At 44.9% G+C, this 16,413-nt stretch overlaps 1 protein-coding gene across 2 annotated transcripts in view; it reads left to right on the top strand.

The window, feature by feature from the left end:
* CACNA2D3 (calcium voltage-gated channel auxiliary subunit alpha2delta 3) overlaps positions 1–16,413 on the top strand; it is a 771,963-nt gene that overhangs the window by 496,889 nt on the left and 258,661 nt on the right. For both annotated transcript variants that reach the window (XM_077776662.1, XM_077776663.1), the window contains exons 17-23: positions 256–327; positions 584–645; positions 1,999–2,066; positions 5,275–5,320; positions 5,479–5,576; positions 7,660–7,753; positions 10,867–10,962. In XM_077776662.1, coding sequence (XP_077632788.1) covers positions 256–327; positions 584–645; positions 1,999–2,066; positions 5,275–5,320; positions 5,479–5,576; positions 7,660–7,753; positions 10,867–10,962 — 536 coding nt within the window. The remainder of the gene's footprint in view (positions 1–255; positions 328–583; positions 646–1,998; positions 2,067–5,274; positions 5,321–5,478; positions 5,577–7,659; positions 7,754–10,866; positions 10,963–16,413) is intronic.

Raw genomic sequence — 16,413 nt, 5'->3', positions numbered from 1 at the left:
GTTGTTGTTAGCCTCTCTCCCTTGGTATAGCAGCTGTTGGATGTTTACTCTGGAGAAGCCCTGTTCTAGAGGGCTGAGTGCAGAATGCAGCCCGAGCGCCAAAGTGCCCACGATCTGATGGGGAAACGGCCCAGCCCTGTGATACCTCTCCTTGGCACACACCACCAAATGTGCTCCCAAGCTGCAGGATGCTAGATGGCCAGATGGCATGCAACCTAGGGAAGGACTAATACCAGTTTCCTTCTGTTGTTTCAGTTAAGAAACGCCATGGTGAACCGAAAGACTGGGAAGTTCTCTATGGAGGTGAAGAAGACAGTGGACAAAGGGGTACATTTTTCTCAAACATTCTAGCTGCTTACTTTAAAACAAACCACTGTGAAAAATTAGCTTTGAAAGCTCTATCTGGAATAAATATCTTTCGCTGAGATCATTTTTCTCTTGTCTTTACTTATCTCAAACAAGATTCATGTAGTACTGTTAACGTGATCATAGCGTGTCCATTTATTTTTATTTATTTCTGAAAACGTCACCTAGCAGACTAACCATGTTTTCTTCTCTCTACGACTTTTTTTTTTCAATCTAGAAACGGGTTTTGGTGATGACAAATGACTACTATTATACAGACATCAAGGGTACCCCTTTCAGGTAGAGCTGACCATAATACATGGACATTCCATCAGATCCATCACTTGTGTTTGTACAAAACCTGCTGATGCTCTCAGAGCTCGTCATCCGAAGATAACCAAACACCCTGCCGAAAGGCTGGAAAGAGTGAGGAAGGGGCTTTTCCCAGGCTGCTTTTGTTTCTGTTTTCCAGAAGGGGGAAGATGGTTCAGGCTCACCTAGGAAGACTCACTCAATTTGTCATGGCTTTGCATCTCATTATCAAGCAAATAAGCTTTGGGGGTTCCAACTAAGGGTGGAGAGACCAGTTCAGAGGGTTACCAGGTTCCTTAACCATCTATCTAACTTGCTGCCCAGTGAGTTCCATTTCACCTTTTATTTCCATGATCAAAAAAACAGGCCTTCGAACTAGGAAGTAGCATTTCCATCCCTATGTGTTGTGCCTCCATTTTAATTTCTCTGAAGTGTACTTCTGTGCTTGTCCACCTTTGAATCCTGTTATTTCTCTGTAACGGTCCTGAAAAATGGCTTTGCCCCATTGCCTGCCTTCAGACGTGCATGTGGCATTCTGTAGTCTCCCGCTCCTGTGACCTTACTGCTGTAACACTTTTGCAGGAAGTTATTTCAGTGGGGCAGCTTCACATTCCCGAACTGGTACCTCACAGAGCTAAGGAGAGAAAGAATTTACTGACTGTAGATTAATCTGAAAAATAAATGATAGCATCGCTGTCATAGACTGCCAGGGATCGTGAGTTTGATTGCATTTGGAAGCAAAGCAAGCAAGGGAACACATGTCCGCTAAGTGGGTTTGCAGAATGAAGAGACTGTGTTTTCAAAATATATTCTCTTATTTTAGAAAGGAGCTTAAATCAAGCTCATAGAGTTGGAAAAATCTACTAGACCAAGGAAAGGGTTGGGCACAGATGCTCACAATGCAATAATATGGCTACACTCTAGTGGTAGTGGCAATTTTTATGTTAGCCCTTGAAAGATTCCCTAATCCTAAGATCTAGGGTCTGGAAAGACCCATCTGATGCTGAATGTAGGGCAGGAGTGCATCAGACAGTGGTGAGGAGCAGGGCACATGGCTCTTGCAAGGGCATCTCGCAAGGCATTTTCCACGCCTCTTTCAAGATGAGCAAGAGCAGCCAATGGCTGCTGGTAGTTCTAATCCGAAATTGCTCTGAAGCAGCTGATTGAACCTAAGAAAAACCAACACCAACTATAATCAGTGGGGTTTTGAAAGTAAACTGTTGGAAAAATTGTTTACAGAACATGAAGTGGAAATGTGAAAATGGAAAATAAAAAGTTAACCCACAAGTCTATTCCAGTCAATGCCGTGGATTTCAAGGTCTGCTTTGTTTCTCTGCACAGCTTAGGTGTGGCGCTCTCCAGAGGCCATGGGAAATATTTCTTCCGAGGGAATGTAACCATTGAAGAAGGTAAGATGATGCTTTGGCCCATTTTATCTTTTACGGTGGGGAGAAGGCCCCAGATCCAGCCATTGGGTTAACCAAAGATGTTGCTCATCTGTTCAACCCTGACTCCAATCCCTGGGCATTTGACTCAATTTATTGCTCACTTGATCTAAGCTTGCTTTCTGAATGGTGGGAATATCCCCACTAGGAGTGGCCTTCCTTATGGTTTCATTTATTTGTATTTGCTTTAATCCATAATCTTGTTGAGCCAACTCGTAGGATCATCCACCAACTATATTCTTCTCATGCATAAAAAAATCACAACCAAGGAAAATACCAAGTAGTATAAAAATTCAAGCCCAGGGGGAATAAAATGAAAACAAAGGTATGCAAGCCTTAGTCTTCCACACAGTTGAGCCACAGATTACATTTGTGCTTCAAGGCAGCCCAGGTCCAAGGGGGAAAATATGATCATTTAAATGCTGTACCTAGGTCAGAAGGAATAAGGAGCACCTTGAGATTCCCAGATCCCCTTGTCTTCATAAAGCATGGGCGCTCGTAAACTTCCAGTGAATGGTAGTAGTTGTTACAGCCCTTGAAACCTTTAAACCACTGCCACACCTGTTCTGCCCTTTACAACAACCCGGTAGCTCAGAGAAGCTCCCTTCCCCAGTATCACCAGTTCACAGGGGAGGGGTGAGGCTGACCTCTGAAAGTTTCCTCTCCCCAAATGGCCTTGAGTAAGTCTCTCATCCAGTGTAGGTGAGGATTTGCTTCTCCACAGAGAAGGAGCAGGACCAGACCAGTGGTCTCACTGGGTGTCCCCAGAAAGTATGGCCAAGAGCAGGAAGGTTGGTTACAAGACAGTTCTAATGGGTTTGAGCTGGTTACAAGTGCATGTAGTGAACTTCCAGAAGCTGGACCACCTCAGGGCTCACTCCAATGATGTAGTGGAGAATGAAGAGATTGGTGGTCCTGAGAGGCCAAGTTTCATAGCCAACTTCCTGGTCTGCTCCCAGGTAGTGTTCATTGTTTTACAGGTCATTGTGAGATCATTGTCTCACAAGTCATTGTGAGATCTTTAGGACTAGAAAGGAGATTGAAAGCTTTCATTGTGGCCATTGCAGAGCTAATCGATCACATGGTCTCTCTTCCCAGACACACGTAAGAGAGAGCAGGCAACTTTGTAACTTGGGCAAGATACTCAACAGGATGTATTCTCAGAAATCACTTTTTTTAACTTCTAGAATTTTCTCACTGTATGAGCCATGTGTGGTTCTGTGAATATCTCTGCCCATGAAGCCAGAAAATTCATGTCTAAACTATCTGAGGTGAACTGAGGAAACAGCCCATGGTCAGAACAATAGAAAGAGAGGTTATCAATAGATTGTTTGCATCTCATGTGTCCATTTCCTTAGCCAATCTTCAGTACACAGGCCTGCCTCTTTCTCTTTCTTTCTCTCTGTCTCTCTCTCTGTCTGTCTGTCTCTCTCTCTCTCTCTCTCTCTCTCTCTCTCACACACACACACACACACACACACACACACACACAGAGTTGTTTTGCATTGTCTTTTGGGTCATTCTTTAGCCATCACCTTCTAGAACCCTGTGTGTTTCACAGCTATTAGGCTGAGAGGTCACAGAACTAACTAGAATCACCATGCAAGAAATTAGCTTGAATCCCAGCAAGGGGGAGAGTATTTGGTTATCCACACAAATGAGGTCAGACCTTCCTCTCTCTGTTGGTCCTGTGTAAATAAGAGGACTTGCAATCCTGCCAACTTTGAGTACCCGGGCCTGAGAAAGCTGCTTCCGCTTGGACCAAGTGGTAGAGGGTCCTGATATAAGGGCCATGGCACAATTATTGTTCTGCTCTGTTCTTGAAGAAGGTAGGGGTTCTTGGGGATGGCAACCACACTTTTGCAGGATCTCTCATAAAGAATGCTGCCCCACAGAATGTGGGAATTTTCAACATACTTTCCCACTGTCATATATTACATAGGTGGTCAACAGGTAGACATTGTTCAAAATGTAAGGAGTTGCTACTGAGGCTGAAGGTATGGGTTATAGTTTTACTTGCTGAAATTATTTCTCTACTGAACCTCCTTGACACCTCGTATCTACTACACATATATATAAATACATGCTAATAGTATGTTTAGTAATATGTATACCACTATATATATATATATACACACACACACACACACATATACATGCACAAAGAGAAAGAACATAGTAGTTGTTTAATAAATTAGCTTATGTCATTAATGTCCACGTTATCAGTCATCAGTAGATGTGGTATCTATCTACTCATCTAGAGTAGATGAGTTAAATGTGTTAGGTGTGTTAGATCTAGTATTTGGCTATTTCTGTTCTGCATTTGTATTTGAGGAGTAAGCTGGTATCCTGAGTGCAGTAAGATACTGTTGGCCATTTGGGAAACTCTGACACCCTCAAACAGGCTATATAAGCATCATCTGAGTTCCTGAGGTCATCACTCACAAATGTTTGCCTGGTGACGAGCCTTCAAAACAAACTCACATGAAGGTACAATGAAAGAGAGTGGTTTCACAGAGTTAGAGTGGTCTGGAGCATTCTGTAAAAACTCCCCAGTTCCATGCAACCCCCAGTTGTCCCAGCTACCTTTCTGGACCAATGGTGCATTTGTGCTTAGGATCCTATAACAACTAGCAATTTTTGCTGGTCAAAAACAGTTGAGTATTGACAATTTCATATCATTCAACCTATCATTTCACCCTCACAACCACCCATCAGTTAGAGGCTATTATTATTCCTGTTTGGCACAAGAAGAAACTGACATTCAGAAAAGTAAAGTAACCTGCTAACTTCACACACGAGTTAAGTGGCCCAGACCAGCTCCCTGCTCCCGCCGTGTGGGGCTCCAGCACCAGTGTTTCCACCAACATACTAAGCATGTCTCTCAGGGCTCTCAGGTGTGTCGATTATCTTCATGGAGTTTGGGCTTTCCTGGGATACTCAGCCAGGGAAGGTGACAGCAGTGGCCGAAGGAGATGGAAATGGGGAGAGAGTTCTGCCTTGTTTCTGTTGTCCAGAGTCCCTTTTCATGAGCAGATATCCTTGGGGTTGGTGCCTACTGTCATCACTCAATGGTCCTGTCCTCAAGCATTTAGATCACCTGAGAGATGAGGGGTATTTGTGCCCCATGCAGGTGATCCGTACTCATTAACCCCTTTTGCTTGATCTCCAGGCCTGCATGACTTAGAGCACCCTGATGTGTCCCTGGCAGATGAATGGTAAGAATTAAACCATCCTTCATCAGCATGGATATTAGTTGCCATCCTTGATATCAAGTCATCTCTTCTCCCTCCTTACCTCTCCCGGTTCAAAGGCAAAGGAAGGCGACGCCACAAATACTCACGTGTTCCTGTTTTGGCCCATGTCATATTCTTAGGTCCTACTGCAACACTGACCTACACCCAGAGCACCGTCATCTGTCTCAGCTAGAAGCCATCAAGCTCTACCTCAAAGGCAAAGAACCTCTGCTCCAATGTGAGTGTACTGTGTGTGCGTGTGGCCATAGTACAGAGTGAACCCAAAACCATACTCCCCCTCAGCTTCCCAGGGAAGCTTTGCTTTCGCAGAGATGATCACTCCCAGTAAATCCAGCTGAATGTCTGCTTCCTACAGGAGCCTGAGGGGGAACAGGGGCTACTGGAAGCCATGCAGAACCCCCAGTCACATTCTAACCTTTTGCATTGACCTTGTCCCCCTACTAGACCATTAAAGTCAAGCACCTGAGTAAGATGGAAATGTTCCCACTGGGAAGGGACTGTGAATATCTGCTCCCTTATTTTACAAATGAGAAACAAGGGCAGGAAATAGGACTGGTCTCATCTCAGGCCCTACTCGAGGTCTGCTTCCCTCCAGAAAGGGATCATCACGGACATACATTGCCTCATGGGATATATATGCTGCTGCCTCTCCTCCTACCATGGGGCATCTGAGGAAGCTCAGTGAGTCAGAAATGGCCAGTGGCCGGTGCAGAGTGGGCAGGGAGAGAGCGGCAGACCTGATGCTCACCAAGTGCGAGAGTGGTTCCTGGACTGGCATGTAAGTACAGTGACTGGTTTGGGCGAGGAGAGATTCTCCAGCAGTGAGCACAACACCTGCCTCTGCCCTTGCCAGGTACCACTTCTTCAGTGATGTGAGCGCCTCTTTCCATATGCCGTCTCCTAGAATAAGCACAGCAGCCCTGTGAGAGAGGGAAGGACATTTATCTCATGTCTAAGGTGCATCTTCATGAAACAGATTTACTTTTGAGGCCACACTCTAGTAGAGAAAAGATCAGATGGACATCATATAAGCCTATTTTGTTTCTTAGACTTCCTGAATGACATATTAAAAAAAAACCCAAAGGTATAGAGATATATTTTTAAATGTATATTTATTATCCAGCTTTATCAAATATTAATATTTTGCTATATTTCCTTTAGGTGCTTTTTAAGGAATGAAACATTACATTATGTTCAACATTATGTTAAAGCCCCTGAGTCTCCTGTTTGGTCCCATTTCCATCCCAAAGAGAGTTAGCCTCCCATATATGTCACTCCCAGGCAATTATACTATTATATTACCTATATTGTTACATTATTTTCTTATATTATTACATTATTATGTTATACTATTACTACATATAGTAATATATAGATATGTATATATGTATGTATATTTGCATGTGTATATACATATATATGTATCCATGAACAGTATGTACCATTATTTTCATTATTTTGTATATTAAAACTTATATATGATATATATTACCTAGGATATAATATATGTATTGTTCTATAACTTGTGTTTCACTCATTACATTGTTGAGATTTACTTATGTTGATCATCTGCCTGTAGTGCATTTGTTTGAACTACTATGTGGCATTCCACTACGTAACTATCTCACTGTGTCCATTGTCTTTTTGGTAATAAGTTATTTTTAGTTTTTACATTTAGAGCAAAGTGCCACTGTCTTGTTGGCCAGCAGTCAAGGTGAGGACTGGCCGGCTGTAGGTGATAGTTAGTCAGCCCCTCTGCAGAGTGATTGGAGGGCTCTGATGCCTCTCCTGGACCCATGATATCCCCGACTCCTTAGCCCCTTCCACAGAGCCCCAGCAAGATTCCCTCTTTGGATAGGGACAGATTTCCTGCTTTAAATTGGAACAAGCAAACAAACCAGCCAGATGGAAGGAATCACAAAACAAAAGTCCCAGGAGTGTTTAGTTATCACATCCCTTTCTCTTCTTACAAACGACTGGGAGCAGGACCCTGAAGAACCTCAGTTAGAAGACAGAAATGTGGATGGACCAGCAAACTTTCTAAGGCATGCTGGTCTGTGGCATGAACTCCTAGATGGGAAGAGAAGCCAGAAAAGTGAAGTGTGACATGCCTGAGACTCTCTGTTTACTGTCGTCTCATCCGGATGCTCTGGGGGCCCCTCTACTGCGGGTGTATCAGCTGTCAGAACTGTCCCATATTTTCTGCTGGTGGGGGGTTAATGCCTAATGCGTCANCGCCTCTTTTGACCCCATTGGGGGCCCAGCCACAGCCATGTTCTCAAGCCTGTCCCTCCTAATAGGTGATAAAGAATTGATACAAGAAGTCCTTTTTGATGCCGTGGTGAGCGCTCCCATTGAAGCCTATTGGACCAGTCTTGCCCTCAACAAATCTGAGTAAGTGGTTGCACGTGTCCCCCTTTCCTGGCCATTTCCCCACAAGCCGTCCGAAATATGGTTATGGTTTAAAGAACTAAAGTGTTTGGGGAGCTTGGTGTTAAAGTGCTTTAATTTTCCCCAAAGCTCCAAACCACAAGAGCTAGAGCAGATTAGCGGNAAATTTGGTGGTGGGGGGAGGGGCACTGGCAAGGGAGAGCGAGGCAGGAGCGCTTAGCTTCTTGCCCTGCATGGCCCCCCGTACCTCACAGTCTGGAGGGGACTTGGGATCTGGGCCAGGCCGGGTTGTAAGTAGGATGGGGAAGTGAGAGCTCTGTTTCATGAGGGTGTCAGGATATAACCCTGTGGTTTTCTTTCTGTGGCAGGCAGAGGACACGGGGAGAGGGGGCTGGGCAGTGGTGGCTTTTGCCAATGTCTTCAGCAGCTTACTAATGTTACAATTATCTTACTAATTTTAATAGGTCATTAAAGATTAAAAATAGAAAGAAAGAACATTCCTTTTTGTTTATACTTTCATGTCACACATTATTTAGTTCTCTCCTTTTTTGTTCTTTATTAGCTCCATTCATTCTTTTACCTTGCCTTTTGTATATTCTCTTCTATCCTGACAGTCATTCATTCTGTTCTTATTTTCATTCCTTTATCGTTCATTCATTCATGCATCACTGATTGCATGTCTGTTGTACGTCAGGAGCTGGGCTAGGCATTAAGTCCAGCTTATTAAGATTTACCAAATTATTAAGAATTGATAACTGCTTTGAAAGAAATGTAAGGACATGTAGATTTGACAAGACCTAGAGTGGAGATGGAAGATAGAAGACCCTTCTGAGAAGAAACTAGTTCCTTAGAAACTAGTTCTAAGGAAACTGGAATAGCATGTGCAAAAGTCCTGAGGTACAACAGTATTTGGCACATTTGAGGAATTTAAAGAAGGCCAATGGGGGAGCGCCTGGGTGGCTCAGTTGGTTAAGCCTCCGACTTGGGCTCAGGTCATGATCTCACGGCTCGTGAGTTCAAGCCCCACATCAGGCTCAGCGCTGGCAGCGCAGAGCCTGGAGCCTATTTCAGATTCTGTGTCTCCCTCTCTCTCTGCCCTCCCTCCCTTGTGCTCTCTCCCTCTCTCTCAAAAATAAACATTTAAAAAATAAAAAAGAAAGAAAGAAAGAAGGCCAACGGAACTGAAATCTAGAAGGTAGGCTAGAAGATGTGGGCAGATGAGGCTGTAGATGGGCTAGATGGCTCAGGAGCTTGGGAGTTAGGTGAAGGATTTTGAATACTATACTATGAGTATTGGAAAGCCACTGAACGATTTTTAAGAAGAACATTTTAAGGTTTTAAGAAGGGCATGATCATATTTGAATTTTTAAAGAATATCCTCCTACTGCTATGTGAACATAGTTTAATGGGATAAGAGCAAAAGTAAAGGCTCCTACAGCATTCCAAGGGATTTTCCACTTAGACCAAGGCAGTGGCTGTGGCACAGAGAGGAAAGATCCACTTGTGGCATGCTTCAGAAGTGAGGCACCCCCTGATCCCACCACCACTGCCGAGGATTCGATGATGGGTCCACCAAGTGAGGGGAGGGAGGCTGAGCTGTCAAGGATTGTTCTCCGATTTACAACACGAATACCTGTGTAGATAGCAGTACCATTTCCTAGGTCAGGAGACAATGAAAGAAAAGCAGATTTGGGACTGAGCACATCCATAGTTCTTTCCTAGACGTTTTAAGCTTAAGTCTCCCAGGTGGAGATGAGAAGTGGGCAGTTCAATATAGGAGTCTGGAGCTCCAAAGAGAGATTACAATTCTCATTATGCTTGGGGGTGTCCTTGGACTGCTTACTCACATGGTTCCTATTCCCTGGGAGGTTGGGAAAGAGTCAAAACCTTTCCTGTGACTGCTTTCTCTGGTGAATGTAGAAATGTTTCTTTTAAGGTCTCATGAAACTCAAAATCCCATGCAAAGATTGCTGGTTCACTCCTAACACATGCTAAAGATTTCCAAAATGGTAGCTTGCTTCGTAGTCCACATCTGTAACTGATTGGGCAGCCTGGCTTTCCAATTTGGGTAGGCTGCAAGCAGAAACAAATGCATAGTGTTGGTTTTTATTCACCCCTTAAGTACTTAAAGGTAGTATTGGCCACTTTGACTACTATCAAAGATCAAGTAACCAAATTATCTTATATTGAAGATGACATGGATAGTGCTTCAAATCAAATTGCTACTAGCATTTAGGGAAGGGAAGCAAATTCAAGAAACAGTATTCTCTTCATAGGTTTATTGAAGAATGAAATTATATATTTGTGAAGAAAGACCATTTGCTTTTTGTGAAGAAGTAGGCATTGTGGATATCCCGAACACACAAAATTTTTGCCTTGAAAGTTGAAAGACCCTCCTTCAGTGGATTTTAAAATAAGTTTCCTTTGTTAAGGCCATTCTTAGGGGTCTTCTGCATGGTATCCTGCAGGGACCTGAAGAAGCCATTTCTTTACTCATCTCTTTGGGGACAGTGGTAAGAATAAGGCCTGTGCTCTGGTAAAATTACTCGTCGGTGACTTCAAACGGTGGAGAATTCAGATCCTAGACATTTCCAGGCTATAGGTCGCTGCAGACCTGATCCAGTGGCTCAGCTGGTGCTGTCACTGATGCCAGATTCCACTAATGGTTTCAGGACCAAGAGTGGATTTGGGAGATCAATGCAAAACTTCTATGTAAGGATTTTCTTCCTCTCCATAAAGTAGTTCCCCTTCCGGGCTGCTCTTCTGAATGTGCACCCAGAACCCTAAGATAAAGATGTATCTATTGAGCATGGGGGTGCATTTGTTCATGATGCTTTGAGTTCTCAGAATTCAATGGAGTTCTTAGTTTTTTTGCAAGAATTGCCGAAAACACTTTTTGTAAGGGGGTGAGTTTGTGTTCTGTGCTTGGTGCATGTGGCCGTGTGTGTGTGTGTGTGTGTGTGTGTGTGTATGTGTATGTGTTTCTATAATTTCTTTTAAAATTTCAGGTTTCAAAACTGCTATATCATAAAACATGCAGTGAGTCTTAAGATGCAAAAGCCATCATCTGCTTACTGTCTGGACGCAACCCCCTGTTGTCTGCTGCTGTGTTTCAGGAACTCTGACAAGGGCGTGGAGGTGGCCTTCCTCGGCACTCGCACGGGCCTCTCGAGGATCAACCTGTTTGTTGGGGCTGAGCAACTCACCAACCAGTAAGTAGGCAGGCTCTTCTGCAGGGGCCCAGGGAGCTCCTGAAATGGGAAAGTCAAGGGACGCTTAAGTGTCTCGTTGTATCATCAGTAGAGAAAATTTCAGGCCACCCCAGGCCTGCTGACATGGTTCTTCCCTGTTCTACCGCGGGGGCCCCCGGCGTGCGTGCTCACCTGCCTGTTGGCCTTTCCACAACCCTTTGTTCTTCATGCTTGCTGGCTTCCTTCCACTGTCCTGGAGTCCTCTCCTGTGCTGGTGACTCACTGCAGAATCTGGCGACGAAGGGGCTGCTGGGGGAGCAGCCAGAAGGACTCCTGACAGATGGCCCCAGGGCATTCAGCTGCTCAGCAGCTCTGCGGAGGGATTCCTGCCTGTCCAAGAATCAGGGTTTCAAGTCTGTTGTTTATTTGTTTGTGTGTGCTTTAATAAAGCTCGGTGCCTCTGCGCTGAGCCTGAGGGCCCGCAGAGCCCCACACCCAGGAGTGGGCCATCCGGTGGGACTTGGGTTGGACGGTATTTCCTTGTGCTGCCAAAGAGACCCAGATGGGAATTGGGCAGCGCGTCTAGTACCCAGATGCACTTTAAATCACTGCCAGCCAGCCTCTGTGTCTTCAGAGAGCAACAGGGCCTTAACTCTTCAAACTGGTGTTGGACCAGAGGTGGTTGTGGGCCTGGGAAGTCTTTTCTGGCCCCATTAATGTTTCTCGGGGTTTTTTTTCCCCTCTGAAGTAAGAGGCATTATTAAGTGAGGGACAAATGGAGTCTGAGATTCAGACAGTTTGCCTAGTGCATGTGAGGAGGTTTCAGACATTACCATGGGCCCTCAGACACCCTGACCTATGCATTCCCGGCAGTGAATGACCAAGCCACAGGCCAGCCACCAATCTGAAAGGGGTGTCCCCACAGAGACCCAAGGAGGGGACACTCCTGTCCAAGCAAGCCCCAGTCAGCAGTGCTCTTACCTCTTAGACGAGGCCCTGACCCCAACCATATGATCTTATAAAACCAAGTCTGGTAAGTGGGAAATCAGTGGATTCTTAGATGGTCCATGAACTGGCTTTTACTTCCTGTTTGAGGACTCTTTCTCAGCATCTCAAATTTGTCATTTAGGAAATTGACTACAGTTGTGACCTTATGGTGCCAAGCCCTCTTCAGCCTTTAGCCCTGCCCAATTGTCTTTCCAGATGGCAAGTTCTTAGAAAGACTAGAAATGACAAGACACACATCACCTTCTTCTGGAACCTAGAGAGAGGCAGAAGGAGATGCAGGAACTTTCTCCTGCTCAAGACGAAGCCTGTTATTTGTCTGGAGATTAAAACAGACAAACCAGAGGAACAGTCACAGCCAGACAGTGTGCCTTGCTAGTCTGTCCTGCAGGTCACCTCAGGATCGCTGGGCATGCACCTGGCTCATCCCATTCGTTGCCTTTGCTCTGTGCCCCTGAAAAATCTCCCCAGGTTCTTGTGAGGAGCCAAAAACTATGGATGTAAAACCAGTTTGAGAAGCTAAAAATATCTGCATGTGTGGGTTAGCTCTGCTCCGTGTGCCATAACCATGACCCAGAGTGAGTAGACCGTGGATGTCTGTATGGATGAGATGATTCTTCTGTCTTCAAGAAACTCATGTCATTGGTTCTTATAGAAGCACCTTGAGTTCTCTCTCTCTCTTTTTTTAAATGTTTTTAAAATTTTTTTTAATGTTTTATTTATTTCTGAGAACGACAGCGTGAGCAGGGGCGGGTCAGAGAGAGAAGGAGACACAGAATCCAAAACAGGCTCCAGGCTCTGAGCCAGCTGTCACAGAGCCCGACGCAGGGCTCATACCCACGAACCATGAGATCATGACCCAAGTCGAAGTCAGACGCCCAATCGACTGAGCCATCCAGGCGCCCCTAAAATGTTTTTTGTTTTTGATAGAGAGTGGGAGGGTACAGAGAAAGAGAGAGGGACACAGAGGATTTGAAGCAGGCTCTGTGCTGAGAGCAGAGAGCCTGATGCAGGGCTCAAGTTCATGAACCTGTGAGATCATGAGCTGAGCCAAAGTCGGACATTTAACCAACTGAGCCACCCAGGTGCCCAGGAGTTCTATTGTCTTAGGGTCCTATACCTGCCTATACCATCCCAGCAAAAGGCATCTGTTAAGGCCTAACTATTTAGATATACTCTTAGCCAGGGCTAGAAAGCTTTTAGAATTTCTATGTTTTTAAAGAAGGCATGCAAAGTCGTGGGGAGAGTGCTGGAGAATATAAAGTCCCTGCTGCAGGGCTAACTGGTACTGGCATCAGCCTCTTACACTGAAGTTCCATTTCCTATCATCACCATCTGCTTTTGAAGCACATCGATTCTAGTCCCAGGCCTCTGTACCCGTCAGTGTCAGCAGTGAATCTGTGTGTTCAGTGTGGCCTCACAAACAGAAACAGTGATGCCAGCCTCTGCCATCTGGTTCTGCTCCCCACCCCCCACGGCCCTAAGTCTAAGCGATGACCACTTCACAGCTTTTGTGTGAACTACAGAGAACGAAAGAAGCTCCTGAGACTTGAAAATCCCATATACTCGTTGGAGCCATTTTCAGTGTACGTACTGTGTTGTGTAACTCTGATAGAATTGTGGTGACACTTTATAGATGAGTAAATGGGGCTCAGAGACTCAGTGATTGACCCAAGTAACTCACCCGAGGTCACTCATTTGTGCCTATAACCTAGACCAGTCTCACACAACACCACAACAGCTCCTAGTATCTAGAGGTAGGTTTCATCTTATCCAGAAAGATCTATCTTCCTGAAGAACATTTTCAGAGATCTATACAATCGGCTCTCTCTTTCTGCTTCCTTGTGAATCACTACTTGGTAGTTGTCAGAGACCCACAAGGTTTCCTGACAACCAGATGCTCTCGTATGAACACCAAAGCCCATGGAGATCATGCCCTGCAGCCTCCTGCTTGCTGCCCTGGTGTCAGCATGGTCTGGTCCCGGGCAGCACTGCTGGACACTCAGTAATGCAGTGTTCAAGGCTGTCGCTTGTCTTCCTCAAATGTCTCCATTGTTCTAAGTGAAAACCACCTCAAACCTCCTAACCAAGCTATTATCCCACCTTCCAAGACTGGAAAAGGGCTCCTGGTACCATTAACTGCTCCATGAGAAGGTCACCTTCCTCCCTGTGGTTCTGTGCATCCCAACACATGTGAAAATGCATGGTCGTGCCATGGCCCAGTGTGGAAGGCCAGCTGCACATCCCACCTAGGACTAGACAGCAGCATCTCCTTCACACACCTATCCCAGTCAGGGTTATGAAAAATCTCATGTGTAATGAAAAAAAAAAAAAAAAGCTAAAGGTCACATTTCAATACTTGTGAGTCCTGTTGATTTTAGGATCAGGAAGCATTACCACTGACTATATCGGTGCCAGGAGGAGCTCGTCTATGACATCATGCCTGGAACTCCCTATGCCCAGCACTGAATAACTCAGATGTCTATGCACCATCTCAGTCCTGCTCGGGACTCCACAGTTGGCCTTTTGAGTGACAGCAGAGAGCCTTTACATAGGAACATGGCCATAACTGATGTCAGAATTTGAAAGAATTGAGAAATACTGTTTAGAAAAGGGTCAGCAAATTACTTTTAATACTTGAGGAGCTCTTATCTGAATATGAGATTTGATTTATCATGTGATCATTAAGCACATGATGAGTGCCTGATGAGTGCCAGGCCCTGGAAATGTCAAGAAAAATAATGTCTCTGCCCTTCGAGAGGAATTAGAACATACTGGTGTAAGTTAAAAGCAGGTGTATTTCCATGTTGAGAACTTTAAGAGTGGCCTCCAATGGCATGGGCTTCCTCTAGGAATGAACTTTGCATCTTAGAAAGAGACCAAGAGATCCGTGGTTGGCCATACCCTACAACTACAGAATGCTTTCCTGATTTAGAAGCCAAGTCAAGTCATTTCTAATAACCCAACTTATTACAACTTAGCGTATAAGTTTAGCCCTGCTGTAACAATGGAGAACATTTGAGTATTTCTCTCCATTGTCTGTATGATCCAACTTCACACTGCAGGCTGCTGGATGGTTTGGGTTGGAGACATGACAGCGCAGGTAGGGCCAAGGAAGGAGAAGGCTGAGAGACCAAGGCTGTGGGGCAGGAGCTTGCGCTTGTCTCTGTGGATTGGTGTGGGAGGTGGGATTTGAGGCACACTGTGAAGGGAATATGATTTTTAAAGGAAGAAATGGGGAAGAGAGTACAGGTAGGCTTCAGGAGAGAGAGAAGCACTGTGGGTAGTAGGCATGGGAGGCTGGGCAGGGTGAGGCATTTACAGACGGCCAGAGCAGTCCTGTTGGCTGGAGAGCAGGTGGGGGAAGGGAGGAAGGGAGCAAGGATGTCCACAGGGCCCACTGCGACCTCTGTTACACTTTTTCTAACAGGAGTGAAATCTACTTAATTTGATCTTCCCAAGGATATGTGATCACATATGAATTGTAAGGCAAGACAGCTTTTCGACGACCCTTTCTTTGGTCTTGTGATATGATTTCTGGAGGCTTTGCTTGTTCGCTTTTAGATGCTAGGATAATTAATTCTGGATATACTAGGAAAAATTATTTCACCCACAGACAGCCTGACTGCTGGAGTTCTACAGAGTATTTCTGAGTCATCCAGGGTGCACGATGCTACACAGGTTCTCTCTGCACTGAAAAAGGCAGGTTGGAGTTCCGAAAGCCAACACTGTTTCCACCTGACAAAGGTGATTAGGATGCACCCGCATCTGGCTTTTCTTTGCTGAGTGGTGCCAATATCCTTCTCCTCTTCTCCTCTCCCTCCTCCTCCCTCCTCCTCCCCGTCCCCCTCTTTCTTCTCCCTTTCCAGTTTTATTGAGAAATAATTGGCATACGCTACTGTATACACTTCAGATGTACAACGTGATGATTTGGTTTACATATATTGTGAAGCGATTACCGCAATAGGTTTATTTCACATCTCTCAACTCATATAGATACAATGAAAAGAAAAGAAGAAAAATTCTCCTGGTGATGAGAACACCTTAGGATGTACTCTCGTCACAGCTTGATTATAGGTCACACGGCAGTGTTTGCCATGGTCCCCAGTTGTCTTATAACCTTCTTGTAGTTCCCTGTCCCCCAAACCCTGCCCCTGGTAACCACATATCTGATCTCTTTTTCTGAGTTTGATGGTTTTTTGGTTTTTGTTTGTTTGTCTTTGTTTTCTCATTTGTTTTTAGCTTCCACGTGTAAGTGAGATCCTACAATGTTTGTCTTTTTCTGTCTGACCTAATTCACTTAGATTAATGCTTTCATGTTCCATCCATGTCGTGGCCAGTGGTAGGATTTTCTCATTTTTATGGCTGAATATTATTCCATTGTGTGGAATGTGTGGTATCTATGCTACTACTCTTTATCCATTCATCCACTGATTGAGACTTAGGCTGTTTCCATCTCTCGGCTGT

This window comes from Crocuta crocuta, unplaced genomic scaffold, assembly GCF_008692635.1.
Source record: "Crocuta crocuta isolate KB4526 unplaced genomic scaffold, BGI_CrCroc_1.0 scaffold87, whole genome shotgun sequence".
Taxonomy (NCBI): Eukaryota; Metazoa; Chordata; class Mammalia; order Carnivora; family Hyaenidae; genus Crocuta; species Crocuta crocuta.
This window is presented reverse-complemented; position numbering and strand designations above follow the sequence as displayed.